The 17,658-nt window shown below is 41.5% G+C and overlaps 1 protein-coding gene across 1 annotated transcript in view; it reads right to left on the reverse strand.

Annotated features, from left to right (window-relative positions):
• Positions 1-9,614, reverse strand: part of LOC133384917 (acetylserotonin O-methyltransferase-like) — a 30,203-nt gene extending 20,589 nt beyond the window's left edge. Inside the window, exons 1-5 of the mRNA XM_061626837.1 lie at positions 9,102-9,614; positions 6,923-7,097; positions 4,983-5,112; positions 2,797-2,865; positions 1,145-1,263 (exon numbers count right to left, since the gene is read on the reverse strand). Of these exons, the coding sequence (XP_061482821.1) occupies positions 1,145-1,263; positions 2,797-2,865; positions 4,983-5,112; positions 6,923-7,097; positions 9,102-9,173 (565 nt within the window). The 5' untranslated portion in view covers positions 9,174-9,614. The remainder of the gene's footprint in view (positions 1-1,144; positions 1,264-2,796; positions 2,866-4,982; positions 5,113-6,922; positions 7,098-9,101) is intronic.
• Between the last annotated feature and the right edge of the window lie 8,044 nt (positions 9,615-17,658).

Raw genomic sequence — 17,658 nt, forward strand, 5'->3', positions numbered from 1 at the left:
CCATCTGACAATTTTATGGGCAGGGCAAGATGAAGAACTTGCCACTAGAGCTGCTGCAAGGATTTGATAGGACTGAACCTGGGTTACAGCTTATTAGGGTATAAGGTATGTGAACACAATGTAGTGGGGCAGTATTTAATTATTTTATTTATCTGAGACATTTATATGCCGTCTGATAACACAAGATCTTGGAGCAACCTACAACAGTGGTTAGCAACAATAAAATACAAAAATAAGACCATAAGATACCAAATTTAAAATTACAGCATCAACACTGTAGCAGAGAATAAAGTAAAACAAATAACAAAGCTTTGAAGCCTAAAAGAATGGTACTAGATAGAAGTGGTGATGACAAAAGACAACATATTGCTTCTACCTTTTGGCAAAGAAGATTGTACAGCAATGTTACTTTACTTGCCTCCCAGCTATTCTCCTCTATTAGTTAATATGTAATTTGTTTTTATCTGGTTCATCCTGTCTTGCAGCATTCTTCTCTCTGAATTCTCTCTATCCCTTGTGAATCTGTTAACTCTTTTTAAAAAACAGCTGGTATAGCAGAGTGAGGAGGAGAGCCTGGCTGGGAGTCCAGAGTCTGTGAGTTCAAATCCCCGCTCGTGTCTCCTCGGTGTCAAGGGCCAGCTAAAGATCACCCCCACAGTGAGTCGCTCAGGGGTTACGTGCTCTGCCACCTGTGCAGCCGTGGGCAAGCTGCATAGTCCCAAGGAGCCCAGTTGCCTCCAGCGGGCAGATGCAGACAAGGAAGGGGCTGGCTTGTGCAGCTGTGGCAAGCTGAGCAGGCCCTAGCTAACTGGGGAGGACTAGCCTAGACGGAGGCAATGGTAAACCCCCTCTGAATACCGCTTACCATGAAATCCCTATTCATAGGGTTGCCGTAAGTCAGGATCGACTTGAAGGCAGTCCATTTCCTATTTCCAAGGGTTATGAACTCTGGCCTTTTTTGTTCTTTCTGCAGGCTTCCCTCCCTCCTTGGATGCAATGAACTGTGATTGCTTTCATATGGTAATTTGTTAATCTTGCAGTTTAATACCAAAAGGTTCCAATCAGTACCACCCTCTTTCACTATGACTTTCACATGATTTCAAACTGGCAGCAAAGGAAGACAGCTGAGGCCTTTTAAACTTACCCCCTAGATCACAAATAAGTGGGAAATGAGAAAGATCAAAGGCAGCAACCACATCCTTGCCACATAGATGCCGAGTGGAATTCATCATATTCAAGAACCTTTTCAACTTTTCCTCTGACCTATTAATTCAAAATGACATTAGCAAATAAGCAGAGATGATTGTCACAAGTCTGATTGGTAATTTAGGATTTGATTCACAATCACGTTGTGCACGATGCAGAGCCATAATTGGACTCTGGACAGAAACCACCAAGCTCTGTAGCTTTTTCTATTGCTGCTGTGCTGGAAGGAGAAATATCAGCAGTCCCTGGCCTGCAGTTGTAGGGCCATGGCTATTTCCAGACTGTCAATATTTTGTAGGAGGAATTCACGTGCATACTGGGAAATTTAGGTTTGCGCAATTAAAGTGGATTAAAGTGCTCTGTTGCCCTAGCGCAACAAACCTTTTTTTAAAAAAAATCTTTTTGTGGTTAGGAAAGTGATAGAGAAACGCATTGAAGTGTGGAATGAACATATAATTAAATGGAAGACATATAAACACCCTGCAAGCAAATCAGGATGGATGTAGGAAGAATGCTCATTGTTGTATAACCTTCCCACAAATAAATCAGAATGAATGTGCAGTAATAACTGGAATACTCAGTAAACAGATCATCTGGACCTGAGGTCATCCCTATTCTGTGGTGCCTGGGCCATTGTGAATGCTCTAACCAGCTGCAATCAACAGCCAACCAGGATTGGGCCAAGATATGAAAATCCTGGCCTAGGGCTATTGAAAACATTCTTCCCAGCCACGGCAGCATTGCTGGAACATGGCAGCAGAGCTGTGTGGCTTCTGGATCCCACGTATGGCTAAGGTTTCCAGTCTGTATAACAGCCCAAATTGCTCTACAGCACAGAAGTTTTGTGGAATGGGTCCATAATCAGCATACCTATGGCCATCTATATTCTGCACAAAATCTCTGTTATGTTACTTACTAGAATGTAAGCATCTTGGGGAAGGGACTTGTCATTTCATTTTTTGCAATGCACCATTTACATAGATGGTGCAGTAAGAATAAGAATAAGCAGCAGCAACACCTCAGATTTCCCAGCACTACCCACAGGGGCTCTACTGCATGTGCAGGGCTTCTCCAACAAGAGCAGCTTAGCAGTTTTATTTCAATGGGAGGATTTGATCTGCATACAAAAATGGATGTGCAAATGAATTAGCCAATGGGGATGTCTGAACACATGAAAATCTTGGGATTATAGTAAATTACAGTACATTGTAGTGAAATTGAAGGTTGACAAGGACTTGGGAGACTGTTGTGATGACTGAAAGCAGTTTTACTTCAGTATTCGGCTATAAGGCAAAGTTCTATAAGTGAAGCAGGAAAGCCCTTGAACAACTCTGCATAAGAGCTCTGATTTCAGAGAATCTGATTTCAGTCATTAAAAAAAATAATTTGGCATGTTATAAAAAAAATCCCTAGACAATCAAAGTAAGAGGAAAGTGGAGAATAAATACTAGAAACAAAGGGAGGGACAAATTGATTGTATTCACAATGTCATACAATTGCACAAGAAAGGTTCAGTCTGACAAGAAACAAACCCGTGACATCCATTCCCTAGAAACCAAGAAACACCCCCTCCTAAACAACTACTTTTACCTAAAAAGTGCCTCAAAGAAATCATCAGGTGGATTGTCAAATATTCTCTCAATCTGGTTTTTTCTTTCCCTGAAACAGAGCATTTGTTTTGATTACGTGAAAATTAGGTAGCATTAACAATTTCAGACATCCCCTGTATTAATACAGAATGTATTACTCATAAATTGCATATATTGTATTAAAAGGTAACTCTAAAAACACCACAGGCTCCAATTACTCAGAATCAGCTACCTCAGAAGAGTCAAGCCAGTCATCAGGTTAAGGTCAAAAGGGTCTCTCATAGACTTCTAGTTTAACTACCTGATACCACTTCCAATTTAACCACCTTTCAAACTCTGGACTCAGATGTTTTAAAATTTAATGCAATTTACAGAGTAAGTAAAGAAGTAATGCCGATATTAATCCATGCCAGCATATGAAGAAGACCCATTTTAAAAACCAACCAGCCAACCATGAAGCATAGTCTAGGAGGCCAAAGTATACAAGGTCTTCCTCTTGAGCTTTGTAGGTGCTGGAAATAACCCTGGTCTTTGGCTTCTTGTACTTGAACTTATTTTCCCCTTCTTGCTGAGTTGTATCTTGCCTGAATTCCCTTGGACTGTAGCCTGACCTTGCCTCTGGACCACAGTTTGGGCCTAGACTGATTCTCTGTACTTGATTTTGGTTTGTTTGGACTGGACTGCTCTCCTTGGTAAGTGTTTTCCTAAGAGGCTTATACCTCCTGGGCCTGGACCCTAGCTCCTGAAGGCACACAGAAACATGACAACCTCCTTCCCTCTGCCACTCCACTTTCTCGTCAGCTCCTCAGGTTCCACTCTGAGCCTTGGAAGAAAGGCACATAGAGATGAAAGAGAAGTGGGAGAGAGCATCGTTTTTCTACCTTCCTCTTTCAGCTCTATGTACCTTTTTAAGGGGGGGAGGTAACCCCCCTTGCCAGCTCATGATTAAGCAACTGGGAGTTTTGTAAATCATCAGAGGCTTTGTGTGTTCCATGGAAGTCTTCAAGGGCACCACTGCACTCATTGGCGTCATGCTGGTAACACCAGACCTGAGTTAATCGGGTGATGCCTCTCAGTGGGACCTATTGTTATAAGACTGCTTCTTGATACAGAGGTCACTCTGGAATGCTCTGAGTAGGAGAAACTGATCACAGATTAGGGTTAAGTGGCATACCTTCCTCCACCACCCCATCCCAACTAAAGAGAGCACAAGCTATGTCTGTGAGCATGTCTGTGAAAAGGAACAAAAGGGAAACTGCAGTTCTGAGAAAGAGTGAGTGAGCTTTGAGCTCTCAAAGGCTAAACACATATTTTGAGGTGCTCCTTCCTAGGGATCTAATGTGGGGCAGTGGATTTGCTATTTCTAGAAGTAATATGGCATGGCTCCAACTCTGCTCTGATTGTATATTTGTGTAAATAATCCCAAATATTACAAAAATGTCATATGCCTTTAGGGATCTCTTCATTTAAAGGAAATTTCCCCAGAGCTTCTCGCCACTCAGGAAAGTAGGGAGCGTACACCAATATGCACCGCTTTAATAATAATAATATCTCACCCTTCTTCCCAAAAGGAGCCCTTTGAAGTATGTCCTTAGCTGTCAGTATCACAACAAGGCACAGCAGCAAACACCAAGTAAGAGTAAAATATTAGGCCATGGAACTGCAGTAAAATTGTTTACTGAAGGTGTATGCTGCAGGTACTGGATGCTTCCAGACAGTTGCTATTTTCAGGTGGGATTCAATTACATACTGGTAAATAGGTTGCACTATTCTAATTGATTGGGAATTCTTGTGCAATAAATCCACTTTCTCCCAAAACGGGACTTTTTGTCATAAAAAAGTGATCAGAAAGTACATGGGAATGGGTGGGTTAATACTTGCTTTGATGCAACACCATCTAACCTCCCTACAAACAAATCAGAATGAATGTTCATTAAATGGCCAAAGTTGTTTAATCTCCCTGCAAAAAAATTAGGATGAATGCTCAATAAACATGTCATCTGGAAGAACACAAACACAACCACCAAAGTAATTTCTTAGTTATATTACTGCAATACTTTCAGTGAAGTTTCCACTGGTAGACATCTTGATTTTCCTAATGGCAATGGTCTTCTAAAGGCAATATAGCATTGCATTGCAGGCAGCAGTTTTCTATATTAGTACACAGACACGCACACCCCTTCTTACCTCACCGCATCTGCCAAGTAGGCCAGGTTTGGAAATGTTGTTCCAGAGCAGAACATCATATAATGATACTGAGACTTTGGGCTCGACTCAGCAAGGTAGACACTGGAAAAATCTGTGTTTCCATAAAGAGCTTGTGAAAGGGAACAAGAGATAAATGTTTTCACACCTTTGCAGATGGCACATTCCCCCCCCTAACTGTAACTGCATGAACAAAATGTCTGAAGCAATAAGAAAGGAAGACCACCACTGCAGCAAGCACAAATAAAAGGCTCCATCCCTTGCAAAAATTATCTAAAGCCCTAAAAGTACTAAGATGAGAGACTGATATGAGCTGTGAAAGTATCTTTTCCCCACAAACCAGCAATTCTTCAGAAAGGAGCAAAGCATCAAGTTCATTAGCCACAATTGTGCTGAATCATAGGATCATAGAACAGTAGAGTTGGAAGGGGCGTATAAGGCCATCAAGTCCAACCCCCTGCTCAATGCAGGAATCCAAATCAAAGCATTCCCGACAGATGGCTGTCCAGCTGCCTTTTGAATGCCTCCAGTGTCAGAGAGCCCACTACCTCTCTAGGTAATTGGTTCCATTTCATGATTTCCATTTCATTTTCTAATGCCTGAGCTCAAAAGCTTCTGATTTAAGATACTACATATTACTGTTTAGTCAGAGAGATCCTGTGTGACACAAGATGCTTCCGGACAGAGTTCAATATTGCAAATGGGTCATTCAGATATTGCAAACGGGTTGTTGGCGACAGATTTTTGTTAACTTACCAGATTTTTCAAAGAAAGGATTAAATGGGGGGAAATACAGGTGTTTTGATGGCAAAAGTGTTGTGTGGATGCTGCACATAAGCTTGCATGCATGAGGATCACTGATCCCACAATAAACACTAGTACCCTAAGAGGTTTAAACCCTAGCTTTAAAGTCACAGGAATGTAAATTGGCTGGGCTATGGGATGACACATCCAAGTTTTGTTTCTGAAAAGAAATTATCAGACAAAACTGGGAGGGATGCAGATTTACTGTAAAAATAAAAAATAAGAGAAGGATGAGCAGAGAGATTACAAGAGATTTTTATCCAGGACAGTTGCGAAAAAAAACTTTGAGGTACACATTTTTGCATCCACACATAAACACACACAGGAGAAAGACACAAGCTAAGGCAATGCTGGCTGTTCCACCTCATTTAATCTACTACTGTGAATTGCACAAAAAACCACATCTGGCCTTGATAAGTGACAGAATCATAGAATGGTAGAGCCAGCGAGTCCAACCCCCTGCTCAATGCAGAAATCCAATTTAAAGCATATCCAACAGGTGGCTGTCTAGCTGCCTCTTGAATGCCTCCAATGTTGGGAGAGCCCACCACCTCCCCAGGTAATTGGTTCCATTGTCATACTACTCTAACCATTAGGAAGTTTTTCCTGATGTTTAATCGAAATCTGGATTCTTGTAACTTGACCCCATGATTCCATGTCCTGCGCTCTGGGATGATCAAGAAGATATTCTGGCCCTTAGGCAATTTTATACTCTGTAAAGCTTCTCGGGGAGGGCTGTAGCTCAGTGGTAGAGCATCTGCTTTGAATGCAAAAGGTCCCAGTTCCAATTCCAAGCATCTGCAGGTAGTGCTGGGAACAGCTCCTTGTCTGAAACCCTGAAAAGCCATGATAACTCCATGTAGACAGTAGTGAGCTAAAGAAGCTTCCTGTGTTCCTAGGTTCTTATGCCCCTCCTGTCTTTACATAGTAATGTGTATTACTTCATTTACTTCAAAATATGGTAAAACCGGCTGCATTTGGGGTCCCTCCTGCCTGTACTTCTGAGTGGGGTCCTGGACTTTTGGCTCAAAGTCCTGCCCTGATGGCATCAGTATGCACTCTGGTAGGTAATATGGCTAAAAACATTCATCTTCAGCTAAATCTTCCAATGTGGTTACCTGGATTGCCCTTCCTCTCCACTTGCAGGAGCTTTAAGCCCACACAGGCCTCCAGCAGCCTCTCCATCCCAGTGTTGCTGGTGCCCAGATGTTCAGCAATAGTTGCTGCGGTCATGAGTTCACCTGACTCCAAAAGCAGATCAAATACTCCCAACTCACAGGCAGTAAAAATAATCTGGAAACAAATGAAGGGGGAGAACAAAAGGGAATTCAGATAATTTACAGCAAGGATAGGGAAACTGTGGCCTTCTAGATCAGAGGTGGTTAACCCATGGCCCTCTAGAAGCTGTTGGAATCGAACTCAGCCTCAGCAAGCATGCCCAATGGCCAGAGATGATGGGAGTTGTAGTCCAACAATATCTGGTGGACTACAGGTTAGCCACCTCTGCTCTCTAGATGTTGTTGGACTCCCATCTCCCATCAGCCACAGCCAGCACCGCCAATGTCCAGGGATGACAGGCCTTGTAGACCAATAACATCTGGAAGAACATGGGTTCCTCATCCCCATCTACAGTTAAGGTGGAAGAAAGTATGTTTAAAGATGCTCCTGAGACACAAAATAAATAGCTTACTGGTTTTTGCTATATTGGACTATATCTGTTATTAGTTAGTCTGCATGTCTACTCAGAAGTAAGCTCAATTGGGTTCAACAGAACTTACTCCCAGGTAAGGGTGTATTGGATTCCAGCTTTAGTTTTCCTTGAACTGTACACGGAAAAGTGGGACACAAGTATTTTAAATAAAGAAATGCTTAATAACTGCTGTATCTCATGTGTTGGTGAGTCCTATTCATAGCCTAGCAATGCATGACAGGCTCTTTTTAAAACATGACTTTTGCATGTGGAATTGCTGTGTGTGTTCCTGCCTGAACATAGCATGCCTGAATGCAACCCCAAGTCCTGCCTGGCTATTGACAAATATCACTGAAAATTCAAATCTGTTCTTGCATTTTTGCTTCAGAGTGGTGCAACGCATTTGGGTGAAGGCAAATCCTTGTTACAGCCATCGGCCGCAAGGCGTTTTGTCCAGCCTCCACAAGCCTCATGTATTTCAATTTGATAAATAAGATAAGTGGAGAACCCAGTATTCTGGGCATTCCTCAATTCCCATACAGATATCATACAATAATGGCAGGGAAAAATATTTTGATTGCTTCTGTGCTTTGTACTGGAAGGAGATTATAAACACATCCTTAAGCTGTTGCACAGATGAAAGGACATTGTAATAATAAACAAAAGTCTTGAAATGTGGAGTGGGATTGATCAAGCAACATGGTGGTTGCATGCGGGGAAGACACATTTAGACCAAGTCTTTCCTTGCAGAGTTACTGGATACCCACACTCTGACATGTGGGAACCATTAGTTTAGACAAAGCTCTAAGTGGCAGAGACCACAGCCAAAATCACATCTTTTCTCTTTTGCTGGAAGGCCTATCCACATGTAAGATGCCTAGTTCTAGCAGCATGTAACTAGAAGGAAAGTATCAGTACTAGAAAAAATTATGTCATTGTGGAAGGTACTCAGAAGGTTCTCAGATGCATCATGAGAAGTAAGATCAGAGTGGGAACCATGGATACCTTAAACAGGGCATCCAAGGGAAAAGTAACCTTTTCAAACATGTCCTCAGTGGAGCAGCAAGAATTATCTAGTTGGAATGTACATTTAATAAAACTTTCTTAAAGAAATTATATTAAATTTTACTATAATGAATGTGTTGCTATCTATATTACTGTTGTCTCAGGATGCTTCCAGGCAACCTGTTTATTGAGGATTTATTCTGATAGCTGTTTATTTGTTTGTGGAGATGATGTTGTGTCAAAGCAAGTATTATCCCACCCTGTCCATTACGTTTTCCTGTCACTTTCCTTATCACAAAAAGTGTGATCTTTCGGGGAAGCGGGTTTGTTACACAAGACCCCCAAATCACCTATAATTCCGCAACCTGGATTTGCTAGTACTGTATGCAATTGAATCCCACCTGAAAATAGCGACAATCTAGAAGCTCCCTCACTTTCTGTTGTCAGAAAGAAAAACATTAAAGTTAGACCAAATTCTCACAGGGGAAGTAATTAGCTAATGAAGCAAATGCATCCAGAGAAGGCAGACATTTTAATCACAGGATATATCCATTCATAAGTTATGTGTTTCATTATTCATAGGCATTGTTCATAGATCATACCTTTGAGATTAGACATCCATGCTGGTACTGAAGGAAGGTTCTAATACTTTCCATATCTTCTGTAGAATCCATTCTTCTTTGTTGCTCTTGTCAGAGACACCAAAGTCTTTCTCTGATGTATAAGCTGCTCTTGCTTGGGGCAGAACACTCACTTCAGTTCCATTGCAATGCCTGAAATGTTGCTCTACTGAATGTGTCAATAGATCCTTGATAGTTTCCTTGGCTGAATTATTTGTGATAATTGGATCATAGGAACCAGATCCTACTGTTACACAAGCGGTTCTGTTACACCTGGTGGAAGCCCCAATACACACCAGATGTGAGACCAAATCAGATCCAACACCTTTATTTTCTCACAAGCTTTTGCAAAAGGAGACACTTCTAGGGGCTCATGCCTCCAGGAAGGGTCTGAAGCAGGTTACATACACAAGCCTTTTTATGCATTGTTTCTCAGTCCCCTTCCCCTTGCAGTATCTTTCCAGCTCCTTGATAGAATTAACCGTATTGGGCCACCGCCCTTTGGCTGTTTGCCAGTGCGTATGTGTCTCTGCACTCTGCACCTGTTCTTTTCTTTACCCTTCGCACTCTAACTGCCAACGTGTACTGTGGCTCATACATCCTGTCTTCATACACCCTGTTCATACATCCTGTGGGGGCGAGAATCTATAGCATGAGTACACAAGCTTAGAAGCAATTAAAAATTCCATTTCTTGGTTCCTTGTTATATCACAATTCCCCCCTCAAAAGGAAATTGGGCTTTCTTCCTCATCATCTTGGGGTAAGCCTTGATAGAGCATTAGCATTTGCTTATGGGTTACACTTTCAACCATGCGCTGCAAAACTAAACGGATACATGGAATGAAACAAGGCAAGACTAACAGTATTATTATAATCAAGCAGAAAGCCATAAAACCACTTCTTAACCATCCCATGTTGGGTAACCAGTTTGTCAGCCAATTGAGATCCCAACCACTCCATTTCTGCACAGGCACATGGGCCACCTCTTCTATCCTCCTAAGATGTTGTTCCAGGATGTCCCCATTATCATCAGCAAGAACACAATATTCTGAGACATTTAAATACCCACAAAGTCCTTGGGCTGCCAGTAAGAAAACCATTCCCAACTTAATTTGAAAAATGCTTTGTTTGAGGGCTTTTACATCCTCTGCCAACAATCGAAGAGTCGCCACAGTCTCGTTGGCAACAATTTCCACCACTGCCTGCAGACGAATGATACGGTTTAAATTATAAATTGGCTCTCTTGCCCCACTTATCAACTTGTGTGGATCCCAGGAAGCTGGGTCATAATGCTGGATAATCCTTTCCGTGTGCCATTCATCTTTTCCCCATTTTTGGGAACCTCCAGCAGCTACAGACGAGATATCTCGAGCTATTATCTGATGAACAGGGCCATAAATCTTGAGGTTTGATTCATTCCAATGGACCAATAGGGGGCGAAGTAGCAAAGCTACATAACATGTCCCAGTCGACTTACTCGGGAGCTCCTTATAGGCTCTTGAGCCACAAACAAAATGATGTCCTATTCTGGCCTTTATACCGCCGGGAAATGGTCCATTATCCCAGGGTCGGGATCCATTATGGAGTGAAACAGAATCTCCTCTACCTTTCTTTGGGTCATACCACCTTTCATAAAAATGACTACCAAACTGCACTCCACTAGCCTGTTTTGGACAGAACACTGGTCCAACATCAGTTTTATTACATTTTAAACCCCCTGCTGTTCTCAAAACATTTGACTGCCGGATGTGGTAGGTATCTACCTCAAACCATGATTCCTCAAATGCCTCTATTCCTGTGCCATTCATCATCACCCATTGAAGAGTTTGACGATTGTCAACATATAGTGAGGTTGACTTCACATACCTACACACACATAAACGAATTGCCTCATTACTTTCGTACTGGTCCCAACACTCTTCTTCTGCTTTAGGCAAGTTCCTGTTGCCGTTTAGATGAGTACTATTCCACAATCCTTTGTATTTGGTGCACTTAAGGCCTCTCTTCCAATACGGAGTTGGATACCCCTTAAAGGTAAAAGAACATCTAGATGTTCCAACTGGGTTCCCGGCTTTGCCCTTACGAGGCTGTCTTTGGAAGCACCATGTTCCAATTTTGGGGATTACCCAATACCAACTCTTTCCAGTGGTGAAGTTATAAGTTCTCCAGGTATCATTGACCATTTCCGTCCCATCATGATTATAGAATTTAGACACATTATGCACCATGCCATAGGCTGTTAAAGGAAGGGGTCTAAAGGACAGGAGATTTGCACTATTTCCTCCTGCGTGAGTACAAATCCAACAACGGGTGTAATTGACCTCCTTGGCCACTCTCTGCATCAAATTCAGAATGGAGTTCTCATGTTCCTCTGTGTGGGTTAAGGTCAAGATTCCTCCCACCCAGATTGCTATACATAACTTCATTCTAGCAGCCAGCAACCCCTATTCATAGAAGAAATAATCACTTAAGTCTCACCACAGCAGAAGCAATTCCCCCTTATGCCACGCTAATATAAATCATAAAAAGAATAATCTCGGGGCTGAAATGGCAATTGGGGAATGTACCAATGGACCTGGGACCAGTATATGTCAGGGACACTAAGGCTACTCCTTTGTTATTTACATAAACCCCACCAAACAAGCCTGGGTTCGGATATTTGTAGATGGTGAGTATAGGCTCTCTTCTCCATGGCACGAACCTTCAGTCCTCTATCACCCCACTCCTATAAGTGCTTACTACTGTCTTGAACTTGGGAATGGTCGTTCCTCCCATAAGCTCCCCTTTGCTACCACAAGCGTTTGCAACAAAAATAATACAAAAATACACAAACTATGAATGCTCCAATTGTTTTCCCTACTATTCCAGCCCAATCAATTGCGAATACTGTGGGGATTGGGGTGAAATAGTCCATTTTACTCTGTCCTTCTTCTAAGTCGTATCTTCAGGCCGACTTTCTGTAGAACTGAATATATTTCTTTATGGAAGTCAGTGGTTCCCAATCTTCTTTTTCTACAGACCACTTGAAAATTGTTGATGGTCTTGGTGGACCACTTAACAATTTTTCTGCTTGTTGTAGCAATTGTAATGCACTATGCTATGAGCTTTAATTGTAATTTTATTGCTTCCTTTATTTCTGAAACTGTGATTGTGTTACAATTTGCATTCCATAGAATTTAAATTATAATACAATAATAGAAATAAAAGAAGCAGTAAATATATAGTTAAAAGTCAATATAAATATTGAATATGGACATGCCGCAGATCACCCGGATGAAGCTCAGGGAACACTGGTGATCCACAGACCACAACTTGGGAATCCCTGATCTAAGTGTTTCCATACCATCTTTTAATCATATTGCCAGGCTGACTTACAAACAAGAACACCACAATTAAAACGTAAACACACACACACACACACACACACGTTTATTGCAGCAGGAGCCACTTCATATGTTACATTTTGCCACACACAGATATTCACACATGCCCAATCCACAGAGCACAGCCTCCATGTAGTACAAAATATATTTTGCCCACACAAGGATTCCCCCGTGGTACTTAAACTTTGTATGGGAAAAGTAACTTATGAAGCCCCTCTGAGCCTACTTCCAAAGTAAACCTACTAAGACATTAGCATGATCCCTTAATAACGAAAAACACCTTTTAAAAAAACTCTTAAAAAAAACTTGTAAACTTCACGCTTCTCATCAGCATTTATAAGTATATGAAAGCTTATTGCGGGGGGAGGACACAATAAAAATCACCATAGTCTAATAGTACCAAAAATAATATATTTAAAAATAGCATATTTGGGTGCACACATATTGTAACATATGTGCCAGCCAACTCAAATAGTTCAAACAATTAGCTCCCATAAACCTTAGTCAGCAACAGGTAACGTCAGCCTTCATCAACCTGACGCTCACCAGATGTTTTAGACTACAACTCCCACCAGCTGCAGCCGTCATGGCTATGCTGGCTAAGGCTGACAGGAGCCATAGGCCAAAATATTTGGAGGGCATCAGATTGGCAAAGGTTGCATGTCAACTGCATGCAGGATGCTATCAAGTGACTACCTTTCCTCAGGGCCCTTTCAGTTCTTTCCATTGCATTTTACATATAAGCACTTTGCTGGATTGCCGCCGTTCCGTTTTACCTGTCTTGGGAATCCAAGGAAGATGTGAAAGAGCTTAGACCTGGACAGTCAGACTTTTATAGCCTCAGCTTTTATAGTCAGAGCAAACTTCAGTTGCCTGTGTAAACTCACAGGAGGCTGGGAGGGGGGGCTGTCTTTCTTTTCATTCTCTTTTGATGGTAATGGACTCTCCCTTGTTGGAAATCCTTTGTATGCTGCTAAAAAGAGACAAGAAGGTAAAGAAATAAATGGGACTGGCCTGCCTCCACTAAGAGTAGCTTTTGGCAAACTGGTTTATTACTTGCTGTTAAACCCCCTCCCTGTAAGCAAGTCATTATTTTTTTCAACAAGCAAAAGACCCTTTCATTAAGGAGAGGTGTTTGCATATTGGGAAAAATACTCTACTATTTGGCAGCAAAGCAGCCACCTCAGGCAACTCATCTTGACAGGTGGTTAGTAATTTAATTATTATATGTAGTATTTTTATTGCCAAGAGACACTTCAGGAATTTTTTCCATCAGATGCCAAAATAACTTTAGGGAGGGGGGGGCTTGGGAAACAAGGCACCTTGACTGGTGGGGGGAAGAGGCAGGGAGACACCATTTGCTGCTCTACCTCAGGCAGTAAAATGTTTTATGCTGGCGCTGCACATATTATCCTTGCCATGGGTGTTTCAGAAGCATCCCTCTGGCCAATATAGGCACTCGCCTTAATATGGGAAGTAGATTGACATCAGCAATAAAAGTTGAAGGGGAAAGAAACCTGCCCCCTTCCCTAGATGCTACAATACTAGATCACATTCACATGCATGCACAAGGAAGAGACAAAAACCCCAAACGGGCTTTTTATATATAGATAGTGACCAGCTGGGAAGCTACAAGTGCAGCTGGTGATCCCTCCTGAAAACAATTGTCCGATCCTCCACAGACCCAAGTATGGTTGCTTAATTCCAGCCTGATACTATGCTCCTAAAAGTGCAATCCTATGCATGTCTGCTCAGAAGCAAGCTCCATTGAGGTTAACAGGGCTTACTCCCAGGTAAGTGTGTATATAATAGGACTGCAACCTAAGTCCATTAGTAAAGGATCAGGGTGTAATTTCCAATACATTCATCGGCCTAATGATCAAGCTACAAGTTTAACTGAAATGTGCAGACTTACTTCTGCCTGAAACTTATGCTACTTTTTTTTGCCCAGAGTTATACCATTTTTGTTATTTTATTTTTTACTCTGCTTCCACAAAAACGTACAACATATATGTGGAGGTGTTTATGGTAGTGTCCATATCATTGTCCAGATTCCAGACTCTTTCCTCCAGAGGGAGGGGTAGAAGGAGGTCCAGATGGACTTGGGGGATTGATTTATGATAAAGATACCAGTCCTGCAGATGCCGTAGCCCTTTTAGTAACTCTTTAGTTGAACTCTAAAACACTGGAGTATATAAGCTGGCTACCCATGTTACAGGCAGTATGTATTTCACTAGAATTTAAGCATGACATAGAACAGGGATGGGGAAACCTGTGGTTCTCCAGATACTGTTGGGCTCCAAACCTCCATCATCCCCAACCAGCATGGCTAGTGGTCCAGGATATTTGGAGCTGTAGTCCAAAAGCATCGAAGGACCCCAGGTTCCCCACTCCTGACACTGTGGGAGGAAACTTATCCCTTAAAGGAGCTACATAGTAGTAATGCTGTGCTGTCTGCCTGGTGAAAGAAAAAAATAAAACCTGTGGAAATGTGGCAGGAGTGGGAAGCTTGTCATTGACCCAGGAGGACCACAGCAAGACCCACAGTTTGATATGTGCTAGCCTAGCTGACAGTTCTTGGCTGTGAGTTTTCCTGACAACTGGCCCATTAATCTCTCAAATGCCTCTTCTTTAGGTATCATGATGATGGAACACAGATAAAGAAGAGCTCACCCTTCTATGAATACTACTGCTATATTTTGGCTGGGGAAAAGGAGAACAGGTTTGATTTTAAAATGTTTAAAGACAAGGTGTGAGTATGGATAGTTAAAATTGTCCTTGTAGTGCATTTAAACTAGTTGGTTGGATAGTGGTAACACTGGCACTTTTAGAACTGGGATTACTCGACTGTTGCATACAGTCCAGAAGTTGTATACAGTTACAGAAGTTGTAAAAGATAGTTCCCACCAAGATCTGTAGTTATGGCTGTTGATTCCCAGGTATTTTTCTCTCAGGACAGAGCATGTTTGGGGCTAGAGTCCTATACTTTTGAAGAGATGCATAGGATTGCACTGTTACCTTGCATATCAGTTTTTATTTTATTTTATGCTGACTGAAGATGATGTACTAACGTAGTGATATCTCGTATCAGTGCCTGTGCAAATTATTATGGTTTAGATCCAAAGAATTGCGAGTGGAAGGTAAAAATGCATTAGTGATATCCTGTGAACTCTTGCAGAAGATGTTTGTGCTGTGCTGCAGTACCATGGCATATCAGAGGATATCACTGCAGTTTAAGGAAGAATAAATAAATACAGGGCATTGTATGAACTGTAGTGGTCCATAAAATTCCTTGCAAATCAGCTTGTGCAACTTCTTACAGAAGCGATTGCATAAACAGAGGGACTCTTGTTATGCATCATGCTTTCACTCATTCGAAGAGAGCTGTTCCCAAGCGCAGAATTTGCTTATTGCTAGTGGAAGAGTGCCTTTAGATCCAGCCCTTTGTATTCTCACAAGCAACATTTAAACACCTTTTTGATCTCCCACTTCTGTAATTTGAATCTAAAAGTAATGTTAAAGTAATAAATGCCACTTTTATTTAAAACCGTCCTCCTTCCACTTCTGTTCTGCATTAACCACATTCACAAGTGACTCATTCCAGGCTAAAAGACATGTTTTTCAGCACAGCCTGTGGAAATTCCCTAACAGATTTTTAAAAAGTACATTTTTATTTCTACTGGCTGGCAGTTGAATATTTCTTCTCTCTATTCTGTCCATGTTTTGTTTTTCATAGCCAAAACATTTTCAATAATGGGAAATACATGCTGTTGTTTTTAAAAGTTGGATTTGCATTTTGAACAATTTTGAACAATCAGATTTTCAAAATGTAAGAGAACAAACCACATTTTGTCCCATCAAAAAGTTCCTACATGCTTTGGGCTTCCGCCATTGCCTCTTGTGCGGTAAGTCAGAATCCAGTGTCTGCCCTACCTATCCTCTAATGGACTGCATTTCACAAGCTAACATTCATTGAAACTACTGGATTAGCTTTTCTGTTCTCTTCTCATTAGTTGGATCCTTTCATCGTTAAACTTACATGTCCTGCTGAATCATTTATTTACTGTCCCTGATCATAACTAGATCTAAAACCACAAATCGGGAAGCATTAAAAATGGCATGTTTTCTGTATGCAAAGTCTAGGGATGCAGGCTGCCAAATACAACCTCTCAAGGTTCTGAGCCTCATGGAAGCATGCTCATTAAATAGTCAATATCATATAATCTCCCTGCAAATAAATCAGGATGAATACTCAGTGAACAAGTAATCTGGAAGCACCTTCCTCAAATTTTAAGCTACAAAGTGCAAAAGCCACAAAGGGGTGGGTGGGTCTTGCTCCAGGGAATGAAAACAAAGAACCCATGTTTCCGTACATTCTTTTATATTATTAGAATTGAAAAGGCTAGCCTTTTGGCTTCTTTGCATTTAGACACTAGCTTTGTTCACATGTCACTTTAAACCATAGTTAAACTAAACTATGGTTTAAAGATGAACACACAGCGTGTTAATGCATGCAAGCTGCTAACACTGAGGGCACTACACTTCTCCTCTGCTCCTGCTGCTGCTGTGCTGCTGGGAGCTAAGCCATGGTTTGGCTTAGCATTATGTCCACACTTGGATTCACGGTATGTTTCCTCCAAAGAAAACACCAAATGTAACCAAGGATTTTTAATACTGCCTGTTGACATTGCCTTGACTTATCAGTCATTGTTTGTTCAGGAGATGAGCAAATTGCCTGCACTTATAGCTGTGCATTCACTGTTAAGCCATTTGTTAGTTCAACTATGGTTTATAGTGACATGCGCATGAGTTCCTGAAGTTCATGCATGTGACAAATATCTTTTCTACAGCATTAATGGAAAAGCATATTTTGATTCAGTTCTGAACTAGCTGAGAACAGTTTGTAAGGAAAGAATATGCTCAGAGCCATACCAAATGGTATACAGCTATGTGTGATGTTAGCCCGACAGCTGCTTCCCCTCACCACTGAAGCTACAGAAGAGGAGGGGGAGAGGTGAGGTACTTTGTTTTTTTTATGCTGTCCACCAAACACTATCTCCTGCTATTTAATACGCTTAAGTAGCTCTATTTCTACACGCAGCTCTATTTCTCCTTTTCATCTTCTACAGGTGAGTCTGTGGATGTGCTGAATCACT

The sequence above is a fragment of the Rhineura floridana genome, chromosome 5 (assembly GCF_030035675.1).
Source record: "Rhineura floridana isolate rRhiFlo1 chromosome 5, rRhiFlo1.hap2, whole genome shotgun sequence".
In the NCBI taxonomy this organism is placed as follows: Eukaryota; Metazoa; Chordata; class Lepidosauria; order Squamata; family Rhineuridae; genus Rhineura; species Rhineura floridana.